This window comes from Cynara cardunculus, assembly GCF_001531365.2.
Source record: "Cynara cardunculus var. scolymus isolate 2C chromosome LG 7, CcrdV1, whole genome shotgun sequence".
Lineage (NCBI taxonomy): Eukaryota > Viridiplantae > Streptophyta > Magnoliopsida > Asterales > Asteraceae > Cynara > Cynara cardunculus.
Window position 1 is genome coordinate 8,989,137 of NC_037534.1, and position 14,087 is coordinate 9,003,223.

The window sequence follows — 14,087 nt, forward strand, 5'->3', positions numbered from 1 at the left end:
GTGAGAGCTATTTTGGTGTGATGGATATTAGATTTAGGAGGCGTATGGGTCGGCCCTAGCACATGTGATTCGTTTGTAGGGTGGATGTCGGTGTAGTGTCCAACGCCACATCTCACATTTGGTACGTGTGGATCTGCAGTCCAACGTACAGGCCTGTGTGGCCATATGTCTGATACTTGTCATGTTAATTAATATGCAAGTGTATGCGTTTTCGAGCTCGATTTGTCCCTTCATATGATTTCGTATGATTATGTTATTTGTTGATTTTCTAAGATTTTGGTACTCGTTTGGTTCGATTTTGGCATGTTTGCTTTATCATTTTTCTATATTTGTTTATCCGTTCACTGGGCATTTGGCTCAGCCGTGTTTTCTTCTATTCCTCACGGCAGATAATCAAGGGGCGGCTAGGTTTTGTGACAGATAGTAGATCAGAATCTTGGTTCCAAGGATTTCAAGAGGTTTAATGTTATGTTAATTCATTTATTAGATTTTGTTCCTTTCTAGCTATTAGATTAGATTTCTTTGGTTGTTTTTAGATTTTCCTCGGTTGTTGGAGGATTTTGGAAATAGTTTGTTTGGAGACCTTTATATCTTATTTGGAGTTATATTCAATTTCGTTATTGGAAGATTTTATTTTGTATTGGAGACTATATTTTGGAGGTTTTATATAGCGCTCCGTTACGTTTTGTAGTAACCTCCCTTCCTTCGGAATGGGGGTGTTACAGTTTTGGTGAACTAAAATCTTACCGGGTAAGAGAGTGATAGTGTTGAATTTTACCGGTAAGCGCTTATCGGGTAAGTGTTTGGTAAACGGCCGGTAACTTTACTAACCATCAAGTGCAAATAAAAATGTCGATCAACCAAAATACATCCATTAAATCACCAGAGTTCACAAAAGAAGCATTCAAGTAAACTTTACATGTTGATTTCTGCCAAAATCGTGAATCTGAATTGAAAATATCTTCAAGTAAACTTTTGTGATACCCAAGCAGATTAGGGTCGAGATATTACTTTAGAAAATTTTGTGAACACGATTGTTCCGCCTAAAATTTTGTAATAATATGTTCCGGACAATGTAACACTGATTGTTACGATGTTAACATAAAGTGGTAGTATTTCTGGGGCCATGCAAAGTAGAAAGGTTGGCATTTTTTGGGACATCTCAATGACGGTGTGACGCCTAAGAGATTCCTTAAAATCCTCTACTCCCGTTTCGAGTATTGTTCCCAAATTCCATGCCCAAAAATGAAATGCATCCTTGGTTAAGAAGCTCAAACATATGCAGCATCTAATACATGAAACCATAGTGAGCATTGTGTTGGTTAAGTTTCTCAATCCACATGGAAATTCAAATCTGATGAGTTTATCAGTAATTGCAGCTTCAAATTTGCCATGAAAAGTTACCAGTTTTTTACTTAGATTCCATACATGCATCCAAACATCAAATCAACTTACCAAAATAAGATGGAGCTTATGTGCAATCAAGTCTTCAAAGATGATGCTCACATAGTCATTAGTACTCCCCAGAAACCCTTGCGACCTCGGCCTGTAAAAGTGTATTTAGAAGGTGAGAGGAACAAAAGGAGAAAAAATTCTATGTTTCACTTATGAGGTGAGAAATAAGAAAAATTGACTAAAAGGTCATTGGCCCAGCGGTACTCGGGTTACCGGTAGATCCCAACCTCCTTAAAGGTCATCAAATGTGAGGAGTGTGCATAAGTATTTGCCATATACAAATAAAAACAAGAAAATGTTACAAGTGAATAAGAAAAATCGTATGTCATGACAAACTGGTCTTTACAAAAACAGTTGCTCTACTCTTTGGAGTAGTAGTCAAATCTGCGTACAAACAACCCACCCCCAAGAGTCCACCTCCGGGTGGGATATACTGGGTTTGTTTGGTATGACAGGCTAGATTGAAGGCAAAAGGAGAGAGCACATATTGGTTCACGAGTAAGGTTTGTATTATTCTTCTAGGTTTGCATTATTCTACTATTTCTTGGACGATAATGTGTCCAGAAGTTTACCAGTAACAAAGACATCATTCAGATTTTTTTGTTTTTTTAATGATTAATGGTCGCCAGTTCTGCATACATCTTAACAGCCCAAGAGCACTCCTTTGCGTGGGATATAATAGGCTTGTTTAGGTTGGTTTAGATAATTGGTAGCCGAAAAGCAGTTGTATCAAGAACGATCCAACACAATGAACGCAGCAAAGAACCAATTATCTGAGCACGAAAGCCACCCTTCTAACAACAAGGGTGGTGTCTGATTGGTTTGAGCTTGGGCTCCAAAGATCAGAAGTGCCTGGAGGTCCCAGGTTCAAATCCAAGAAGAAATAAAAATCCCCTTGTGGCCATGAATGTTCAAATGCGGTGACTCCGGACTACCCGCAAAGCAGGTGGTCGCCCTGGGATTAGTCGGCTCGCATAGCGGGTTGGATATCCAGGTTAATAAAAAAAAGCCACCCTTCTGATTGGCCAAGGTGGGTACCGTGCACTAGGAAGCTAGCAGTTTATTCAAGAAAAAGTCACTAGTTTAGCCTCTATGCTATAGACTATAGAGTATAATAAGTTTTGCCAACTACAGCATGAAAGTCATTTGTTTGGCATACCTCATTTTTGCCCATACATCCCATTTTTCAGCCAAAACACTAAATGACTCAACCAATTTGCCCTCATAAAAGAGATTTTACGCCGGGGTTAATTAGAAGAATATTCATCTAAGCAAAAGATAATCAGCCAGATATGATCCACCGAATAAATTAAATAGTGCTGTCACTAGAATTACTGTATTCAATATAGTAGACAGCACAAGCAAATCCGTTATAGGTAAAATGAAGCTTTGATATTGATTATGGAGTCTCCAATGAGAAATATAGAGCTTAAACCACTAACTCAAACATCAGCCTACATTAAAAAAATTATGTTCTTTTTTCCATAAGCTACTTCCACCAAAAACCCCAAACACTTTCTGGCTATATAGAATTGGGGATTTATTCCTCCATACAAAATGCATCATCCACCAGTTTTCTTACAAAAACTTTACAGCAACCAGTAGTCTTCCTGAATGTTTTCCTATCATTTGAGTGTTTACTTACTCATCTAAATATCATGCTTTTCAATTATGTATGGTCACAGTAACCAACATGCTCAAATAGGAATGCATTATGGCTTTCTTCCCAAGTTCGTCTCAAGGTTCTCATTCATCCGTTTGAAAACTGTTTGTCTTGCATTTGACAGTCTTACTTTTAGCAAAAAAAACATTTTACGCAAGCCGGGGGACTTCACAGAAACAGTCTCTCTACTCCTTGCGTGGAGGAAACCTGTGTATCTTACCCTCCCGAAAACCCACTCGTGGGGGATTTACTGGGTTTGTTTGGGTCAGTTTGGTTTAGTTCTACCTTCGTGATGAAATCTGATTGCAATTTTTTTCCCTCTAACAACACAATTCACTTCTGATTGAATATATATTCTTTCATCTTGTTGAAAAAAATGGGCATCATGAAGCTAATGATATTGTTCCAAGTTCCAAAATAGGTTCCACAACTAGAAGGTGAGAGCAAGCTTTGTTTAGGTCAATGATGAAACATCCAAGGTTTTAATGTGTTGCTGGGATGAAAAGATTCTTCGCTTTATGCCTTTACAACATTTCATTGTTCATTGGTTCACAAGATAGAGAGGGGTGATAGGATCTTCCATGATTAGCATACATGAGAACAATTCAATAGTTAGTCAGAGCTGATTTAACACAAGGGTCATGGTTTTCGAAATCGGTCGAGGCGAGGCAGTCCTAAAACGTTTCTGAGGTGTCGTCTCCTGCTGCTTGTATGGTTGTACGCCTCACAGGGGTGAGGCGGTAGGTGAGGTGTCGAGGCGGTGAGGCGTTTCAGAGGCGTGCACCTCTGTTTAGAGATAAAAGTTTCTTTGTTTTATACATTGCATGTGTTTTTATTTGTTTTTTATTTTTCAAACCTCTTCTTTATTTAATAGAAAACTTAAAAGACAAACCCAACCCTAAAATTTCAAATATGGCAGCTTCTTTCCATCTCTTTCATAAGCAACTTCATTCTTTTCCCCAAATCAGTCGTTTCCCTCATAGATTGACCTCGTTCTTCTCTCCCCTGCTCATGAAGCTTATACCTGGTTTTTAGATTGCTGCATTAAGACTTGTACGATTACCTGTTGGCTTGTTGCATTTTAACCTCCTTGGCTTGTGGGTATACAATATCTTTTATGTTTATATATATATATTGTGTATGTATATTGATTTTTTGTTAGTATATTATGTACAATATATTTTCTGTTATATATTTAATGAATTTTATTTTAGTGTATATGGTGTATGTATATTGCTCTTCTGTTAGTATATTATATATAATGTATATTTTGTTTCGCCTCGGACCACCTCGAAGCTGATGCCTCACCGAGGGAAAACGCCTCGAGGCCCGATTACGCTTTTTAAAACCTTGACAAGGGTATATACTTAAGCGTAAAGGTAAATGCATTCTAAGAGTTAGGAGGATAAAGATAGACATAGAAAGGCTCCTACCTGCCAATTCCCCCAACCTCCTCCTTTCAAAACTTTTAAGTCTAACCCTTGTATATTATCCGAACATCTATAACTGCTGTCTTTCCTACCTGGCTCTTATCTCCCCAATATTTTATTTATGTTGCGTCCACCTATCATGTATTTAATACTTCTATCAGTACATGTTTTCCCTACAGTGAGTAACTTCATTAAACAAAACCGAGGGCCAAAGAAAGAAGATATAATTTTGGTGCAATGCAAATATGTCATGCTAGTTTTACATTGGTCTGATAATTATCGAGCTACCAAAGAAGTGAAGTTACATTTAGAAATCTTAGAGCAGAGAAGATCCCTCCTGCAGTGGTGCAGGTGTACCTTAATTGACCCCTAGAAAGAGTGTGAACAACAAAACAGATCCCTAGTCAAAAAGTCCCTATGTTTTGTGGTGACGCATGGAGATAAGGCATGGGGAGAGCCGGGGCGGTCTATCGTACACTTCCTAGAACGTCCTATTCATGAATACATCAGTGCACATATCCTTCTAAATCTTAACTTGGGGAGGTTTCTCTTTGATGAAAGACATTCATCACAACATGAAACCATAAAATGATAAAATTAATATAAAAAAATAACAAACATACATTAACTTTAAGCCTAAAGATAGCAGAGAAACTACTCGACTCTGCAACTGCATCGACATTCTTTCTATTATCTATACTATATTATAAAGCATTTGACAAAATCTCTTAAAAACCACTTTCTATGCATAAAGTACTGTTTATTAATGCATATTACTTAAAACTCAAGATTACAAGTAGATTACACGTAAGTACAACTTACTAAAGCTTCACATCTGAATTCGTGTAACTAACTGCAGATAAACATAATCAAATACAGGATAAACATCTCATTTTAAATATAAAAAATATAAAATATAATTAGAATAATCATTAAGTTCTAACAGAATATTTAATTATTATCTTTATAAAATGTTATATTATTTAACCAAAAATAAATTATTTCATTATTAAACTTAAATTAATTTATAATTGAAAAATTGAACTAAAGAAATTACATAAAAAATGAGAACTTTTAAATAGTTGATTTGATATTAACATTGATATATTTATTTTTGAAATTTTATGATATCTTCAAATTTATTTTTTATTCAAAAATAAAAACATTATTCTTTTCTCCAAACCACATAAAAACTGTATTATAACATCTATAGAAACCGAATGAAACATTAGAATGTAAATATATCTCGTTGTACTGCGCGAGTACCCTTTCTAGTTAATCATAATCACAACATACTTCACTACTCCCCCCCCCCAAAAAAAAAAACCATATAGCTCTACTGTTTGTTATCAAACATAGTCACATTGCTTAACGTTTCATCAAGAAAATATATTAGCAAACCCATGCAATGCCTAACAGCAATACAATTCACATATATACATGGTAGACAATGGTAGTGTTTGTTCTATTCAAATCACAGATAAAAGCAATAACAGAAAAAAGTGCACACCTCAAATGCAGCCTTCAAATGATCAAGTTCTTTGTCCAGATCGTTGATAGCCTGGTTATAAGCCTGCATTGGCGACGACTGGCTAGTTGTGTGAACCTGTGAATTTTCCCAAGCACGGTTAAACTACAAGCACCAATTATAATAGAGGATATAAATAAATAAACAAAGAAATACTGAATTACCTCCCAATAACTAGATATGACAAGATTCTGCCATTACAGATTAAATAGAAAACACATCTCCAAACCGTACACATAAAAAACAGAACCGTGAACACGATACAAAGCATTTAACACATATGCGCTGTGATACTCAAATTCGAACACAATGGTCCTTGTTATCCACTTCCGATATACAGGTAGGGTCCATATCAAATCCATCACTTAATTCGAGCTGTCTTAATCCAGCTCTGATATACAGGTAAGGGCCCACGCCTACCCAGTAACCTGATTGGAGTCACTTAACTCCAAGTGACAATTTGTTACATAAGAAGAAAACAAAAATAGGAGAGAAAGGTCACTTAGTTCGATCTATCTCTCTCTGTCAGCACTCAGCACAGAAAACTTCTTAATCACCCAAATCGCTGCCACACCCTGCCACCTGAATCTTCTTTTGCTGTACTGAGCGCTCTGTCTGTTCTGTTTTACCATGGTGTCACCCGTGCATTTACTCCTGGCCTCCAACTGTTTTCTTTCTATTCACAGAGCAGTACCATTTCGCTTCAAGCTTGCAGCAAGAGTAATGACTCTGCAGCTCTGAACACGACGAGAGAGAGAGAGAGAGAGAGAGAGAGAGAGAGAGAGAGAACCCATATAGCCCTACCCTCACAAGAGGTTCAGAACTCAGAGCTATTAAAAGAGTCATAACAGTTCACAACTCTTTAGTGTTTATCTTCACTAAGTTTAGCCACCTGTGTTTATCATCAGTTATCATGTAATCCATTTAAGGTGATGATCACCTCAATAATAAAGTAAGTTTTTCAGCTCTAACAATTTCATGGTATGGAAGTAAATTATATCACGTGTAGTTTGGCTAAAAGAAAGAATATTATCAGAAAATGTTGATGCATATCAAAACTTAAAAGTAGGTGTGTTATATGGGAGGTACCGACGACTCCTTTAAAGGGACATAAAGAGCCATACGCGAGTCAAGTTAGACATTCGAATGGGAAGTGGGAAGTAAATATTTGAAACCAAGTCATATGCTCCTATTCCTAGTCATGATTGGATGCTCCACAATTGATTACCCAGGATCATGCAGAAAAAACAGTCTACATACTTGATAGTGCAAAGGTAGCACTAGGAATGAGAGATCACGAAACTGTCTCATCTATTTAAGATAGCATGTTATGATCATGAATAATATTTACAATATAATTTATTATTCACATAGCACTGTGATAATTCACCATGCTGCATCCAAAATTCCTAGTGGCCATATTTACTTTGCTCTCACGCATGTCTCCCCGTTCTTTGACAGCACACACTTGAACCATGCAGTACTCATTAAAGCCAATTCCACTCAAACTTGTAGACTAATCTTAGGTATGGTAAATCATTTGCCCAAAAATATTCAAGTTGCTAATTTGATTTGTTCAACTATGAATTTTTGCATGCTAAACTGATACCCTGTAGTTCAAATCACAGCTATCCTCTACTTAAAATGTGGCATGACAAGCCAGTAGTTCTGAACTCTCCTTCTCACATAATCCATGCTCTGTCTGACTGTAGCCTATCCTCCTAAGTCCTAACCTCCTTATCTCACACACACGTATCGTGCGACTTTATGCTCCAACCATAATGGCAACTGATGCATTCACAATTACATGTATCTCCCTCAGTCCATGCCAATTCATGTTTTGAACCTCCTGTCACATACAACATTTGCAAGTTGCAACTTTATCAAACTTCGAAATTATGTCACACTATGGAATGAACAACTACAAGTCTTTCATCCAGCAAACGAATCTACGGCCATAGCTAGTATACTAGCTTAATCAATATGGCGTGACTAGTCAATATTTATAGTACGAATCCAAAGATAGAAGGAATATATTCAACAAGACCCCAACTGCATATAGATCATTGTCGTCTCATGCTAGTTGAAAGCAACAAAGTCCTCGAAAGAAATGAGTACAATTCACTAGTCCTGGAAAAAGAGAAATATAATTAAAAATTGTGGCCAAACAATTCACTCCTAGAATTAGAGAACAATGCCGGTTGTTTAATTTAACCTCCAAAAGCATGGGCGGAATTAGTTGCTTTACATCTTAATGTAGTTATAAATAGTATCTGAGAAAGATATATCATCTTATTAAGAAACTTGTTCCTTTCAACTAGAACGAAGGTGATAGTGCCAAAGCGGCATTTGAGTAACCAAATGTTTGGCAACTTTTTAAGGAAAATAAGACATCTACATAAGGATATATTGATGTTTAGCTATCCTAAATCTTGTCTTTGAAAAAGCAGATGCATACTTTTTCAATGAACTACAAGAATAAACTTCCAATAATACTAACCCGAACAATAATTTTGTATTGAAGAGGATGAGGAAGTTTGTAACCAGCAAAGAGAACATTCCCATCCCTGTGCAACTGCCTGTTGGTATAATACAAATTCATTCAATAAATATGTTTTTGCAGACCGTTGAATTGATATGTTAAACTTCGGAGATTGCATACATGCGAACGATGTTCCCTATGGTATGGTCTTCTCTTTCAATAGTGAACGAGGCTGCATTTATGATCTTTGTATCCCTTTCGTAGGAGACCCTAATATTATTATTTTTAAATTAAACAAGCAGAGTTAGCAAAATTCACAAAACACAATCAAGGTGATCATTCATTTATGAACATGAACATAAGGGCAAATGAAAGTGAGAAACTGTACTTCTTGGTGCCCTCGGGTACCACAAATCGCTCATATCGATCTGGAGCATTCATGACTCTTCTCTGCAAATAGAGAAAGAAGAAGACCACAATCACTTCACGATTCTTGATCTATCACTACTCCCTCAGTGCCTCTACTTCAAAGGATAGAGCAATATTTTGATTTTGCATTTCAAACTTAAGACCTCAGTTGCAAAGATATGGAATTTTTGCGAATTACAACACCAAAAATACTGTTGGAACTTGATATAAACTCAAAAAGTCAAATATCCATATCAATGTTAAAATCCTAATTAGAAATAACTTTTGGGGAGGTTCCAATTTCCCCAAAGAAAAAAGAAAACACAATATTTCACTGATTAGTGTTGTTTACACACCTCCCGTTGTTAACCTAACCGAGTGAACTTGAAGTATACAGAAACCATTTTATCCTGGTTTATTAAAAATTCAAAACCAGAACAAACAAGAACATGAATGAATCAAAACCTAGCTAGGGCTTCATACATTTCAAAAATTAGATTGTGCACACAAAAATCAGTTACTTGCCAAAACTAAAACTTACCGAAAATAAACCCTAGATGTGACAGTGGGAGACGCTGTCACTGAAGGGAGGATGGTGGTGAAGGCCGACGGCGTGAGGAGGGGAAGAACAGGATGGAGACCATCAATTTTTAAATTTTTAGGTTTAAAACGGCGTGTTTTAGAAACAAATTTCAAAACTGTTTACTGATACCATATTAAAAAATATTTGACAAAAACTTTTAAAAATAATTTAATATGCATGAAGTATTATTTATTGATGCATATTATTTAAAATTTAATATTACAAGTAATACTATATTATAAAGCATTTAACAAAAACTCTTAAAAACAATTTTTTATGCACGAAGTACTGTTTATTGATGCATATTACTTAAAATTTAATATTACAAGTAAATTGAGCATAACTACAACTTATTAAAGTTTCATACTTGAATTCGTCTAACTAACTGCAGGTAAACATAATCAAATATTAAATAAACATCTCATTTTAAATATAAAAAATCTAAAATATAATTAGAATAATTATTGAATTATAACAAAATACCTGATTATAATTATCTTTAAAAAAATATATTATCAACCCTAAATTAAATTTCTTTGTTATTAGACCTAAATTAAAATATAATTAAAAAAATTAATTAAAGAAATTACATTAAAACACAAAACTTTTAAAATGATTAATTTAATACCGATATCGATATTTTTTTAAAAAAATTTATGATATTTTTAAATTTATACTTTATTCAAAAATAAAAACATTATCAATTTCTCAAAACCACATAAAACCAATGTTTACTTAAAATTCAATATTACAAATAAATTATGCAAAAGTACAACTTATTAAAGCTCGATATTTGAATTCGTATAACTAATTGCGGATAAACGTAATCAAATAGAGGATAAACATCTTATTTAATATAAAAATCTAAAATATAATTAGAATAATTATCGAATTATAACAAAATAAATAATTACCACACATCGGACACTGAGATCTCCAAGCACTTTTGATCTTTGGAGTTTAACCTGGGATTTCCAAGCACTTTTGATCTTTGGAGTTTAGGTTCAAACCAATCGGACACTACCACACATCGCATTTGGACCTCTGTGGCCATAAGGAGAATTTTTATTCATCTTTGAATTTGAACCTGAAATCTCCAGGCACTTTTGATCTTTGGAGTTTAGGTTCAAATCAATCGGACACTACCCTTGTGGTTATAGTCTGTAAATTACAGACACGCCCTACAAATTCGACAGCTTCCCCCGCAAACAACATCCTGTCGCTGCCTTCTCTCTTCTCTGGTGTTTCCCTCATCTCTCATCTCAGTCCACTCAATGTCACACTCCACTGAACGACCCCGCTCTCTACAATAAGACATGTCGTCTCTAGCGTCCCATAGCCATTCATTGTCTACAACAAGGTCACTAAAAACGCATCGCCTGCTCCCCTCATCACTGGTAACCGTTAACACAACAAAACTAAAACCATCACATATTTCTAGACACCTAAATTGACTATTACATATTACTTTAATTAGTGTAATAAATCGATTTCAAAACAAAACCCATCAGAAATCAAGAAAACAATCACGAGTGTTCCAAAAAATTTACGATGTTTGTTTGGTTGAGATAAAAACACATAGTGACTATGTACTTCTTGGGTTTATTATGGTGGGTGTGTACAACATATAAGGAAGAGGGCCCTGGAAATTATGCTTGGTTTTATTTGCTGACATATCTTAAAATCCATCTGATAGATATTTGCTTTTTTATGACTATTTTCTGTCTTGAATATGTGCTTAAAAAGAGATGTTATTTTAATCTTTTTGAAGATATCGATCTCAATTAGAAAGCAACCAGGCCCAAATTGGGATGATCAGGAACCGATGACCAACCAAAGAGAAAAACAAGTCTTTTGGTAACAAACTACATGCGGAATGTACTGCAAATTCCATATTTTGATGATATTCACATGCAGAAAAACTTATGTGAACTGAATAGTTTTCAGAAAACAAGTTGTGGGGTGGTCGCCGATGAGATCCTACCGAAGACACATAGTGCAAGGCGGGAAGGAGTCATCCGAGATGGGATCAAGGGTGCATGTGAAAGTGAGCATGAATGGAGCTCCATATTTGACTTTTAAGGAAAGTGGACCTTTTATGTATAGAAGCTATGGAGAATTAACGGAGGGTTTGGAGATGGATCGATTCCCTTGTCCTAACTTCACTAATCAAAGTTCCATTAATTGAAGGGTAATATTGTCTTTTTACAATTTCATTTTATTTATTTTTTAAATTATACTTACTATAAGTTGGTGTGATCTATTGCACCCTTCTCTCTCAGCTTGATCCCTTTGGTCTTGACAAAAGAGAAGTTTTAAGTTCAGGAAAATAAGGAGCTTTGATTTTTTTTAAGGGTGTCCGGGCCAAAGCCCGACTAATCCCCGGCAAATTTGGAGGTTAAACATGGTTCCACTTAAATGTCGCCAACACTCCCCTCCCAGGGCTCGAATTCGGGTTCATGACTATGCCATTCCCAAGCCTTTACCACTAGGCTGGAAGGTCTTTGACAAGGAGCTTTGATGTTCTCGCTTTAGAATCTTTGATTTTAGGCAAGTGAGGAGTTTTGATGTTCTCATCTTGAAACTTGGGGAATGACTAAGTAAGGAGTTTTGATGTTCTCATATTATTCCCAAATAGGGAGTAATTACCAAGGCTTGTATGTTGGGATGATTTACCTGTCAATATCTCAAGTGACTTGGGAGTTGTCTACTTAAATGCTTATCGGTAAGTGTTTACCGTTAAAAACCAACACTATAATTTATTTTTGGGTAAGATTGTAGTATATCAAAATGGTATCGTATGCAACAATACATCTGGTAAGCGCTTACCCCGATAAGAGTCGTCAACTTCACTTATCGGGTAAGACTCTCTATCTTTATTATCGCTCTTATCAGATAAGATTATTGGGCATAATCATGTTCGTGTGGTGAGGAAAATTGCCCGATAAGCACCTACCGGATAAGCTTTTAGTAAACAACCGCTTATTTAGTGCTCTTCCACTTAACGGAAACAAGTATCCCCCATCATCGAAAGGTGTTATTTTTAGATAGTTTATTATCCATGTTTACGATGTTATTTTGGGTACATAGTGTGTCCACACTTTAATGGTCCCGGTATCTTGGAATGTATTCATTTTTTATTGTTTTCAGCATTGGATATTACTATGATCTTTGGGTGTCTTGGATATCAAAGTCTTATATTCGAATATTAAATCATATTCATTTTGGTCTATTTCCAAAATTCTGGTATACCACGATACTACAAAAATAAAAAGGACGTAGAGAATGAGTTAAAAAAATATGTTCAAAAATAACAAATATATAATAAAGTATAATACTGATTTATAATGTCTTATGTTATTTTTATTAAAGAAATGATCAGCAGCTCCAAAAAAAAACCCATCAGTGTTACGTAAGACTACTTGATTGGTATTATCAATACGCCATTGGCCCAACAGCACCCGGTAACCCAACATTTCTAAAGATTAAAGGTTCCAAGTCATCGAAAGTGAAGTTTGTTTAAGTTTTATTTACGGTATATAAATATTATATGCTTAAAAAAACTACATCCAAATTCCGTTGGTTATGTTCTAATTGGGTTGTTTGTAGTTTCTTTATAGTCTTCTCGGGTTTTTTAGTTTCTATTCGTTTATGCTTGTTTTATTACATGGAAGAAAAATTGGATGTGATTTCTATTAGGGGATCGTGTTCTAACGTCTCAATCATCATTTAACAGGACTCTTCGGCGTAAGTTCCTTGGGGTCATTTTGCTGAGTTCCTTCGACAGCTTCGCTTTCTACTTCGTTGCCACCAATCCGTGAATGCCAAGGAGCAGAATTCCGTTAGCTGACTTGTTAGAGATTGAGAGAATTGGAAATAAAGACGACCTCACCTTCTCGATGTATTTCACCAGTTGACTAAAGACTTGAATATTTCTCCTTTTAGGGGGTGTTTGGGACTGCTTACTTGAAACAACTTATACTTTTCTACAAAAACACTTATCAACTTATTATAAGTCAGAAAGTTTTAACTTGTTCAAAAATTTCTTATTACCGGTTTGACACCGGTATAAGGGGCTGTTTGGTTGCCTCTTAATGGTGACATTAAGAGGAAACCTCTTACCGATTAAGAGGTAAAGGCTGTTTGGCAAAAAAAAAATAACCCTCTTAATGGTTACATTTACCTCTTAACCATTTTGTGTCTGGAGCCTCACTCAACCATTCAGTTTGCATTTCTTCCATCTTTACCCTTCCACACCCCTTCTCTTCCAGCCATTTTGTGTCGCTTCATGAGCCCTCGTCGCCTTCTCACAGCCATCGCCGGTCGTTTATGCCGGTCACCTGTTGAGCTTCGCCGGTCGCCATCGCCGGTCGCCATCGCCGGTCACCTGTTGAGCTTCGCCATCGCTCATCGTCGCCTTCACCATCACTCATCGTCGCCTTCCACCATCGTCGCCTTCCACCATCGTCGCCTTCATCTCTGCTCTCTGTATCTTCGTCTTCATCATCGCTCATCGTCGCCTTCATCTCTGCTCTCTG

The 14,087-nt window shown here is 36.0% G+C and overlaps 1 protein-coding gene across 1 annotated transcript; it reads right to left on the minus strand.

Moving 5' to 3' along the window:
* Positions 1–1,292: 1,292 nt before the first annotated feature.
* On the minus strand, positions 1,293–9,633 carry LOC112515436 (DNA-directed RNA polymerases II, IV and V subunit 11). Its single transcript, XM_025122258.1, has 6 exons — positions 9,508–9,633; positions 8,947–9,008; positions 8,739–8,828; positions 8,577–8,655; positions 6,059–6,154; positions 1,293–1,546 (listed from the first exon to the last, which is right to left on the minus strand). Exons 2-6 carry the CDS (start codon positions 8,997–8,999, stop codon positions 1,514–1,516), a joined length of 351 nt encoding a protein of 116 aa, XP_024978026.1. The 5' UTR covers positions 9,000–9,008; positions 9,508–9,633; the 3' UTR covers positions 1,293–1,513.
* Between the last annotated feature and the right edge of the window lie 4,454 nt (positions 9,634–14,087).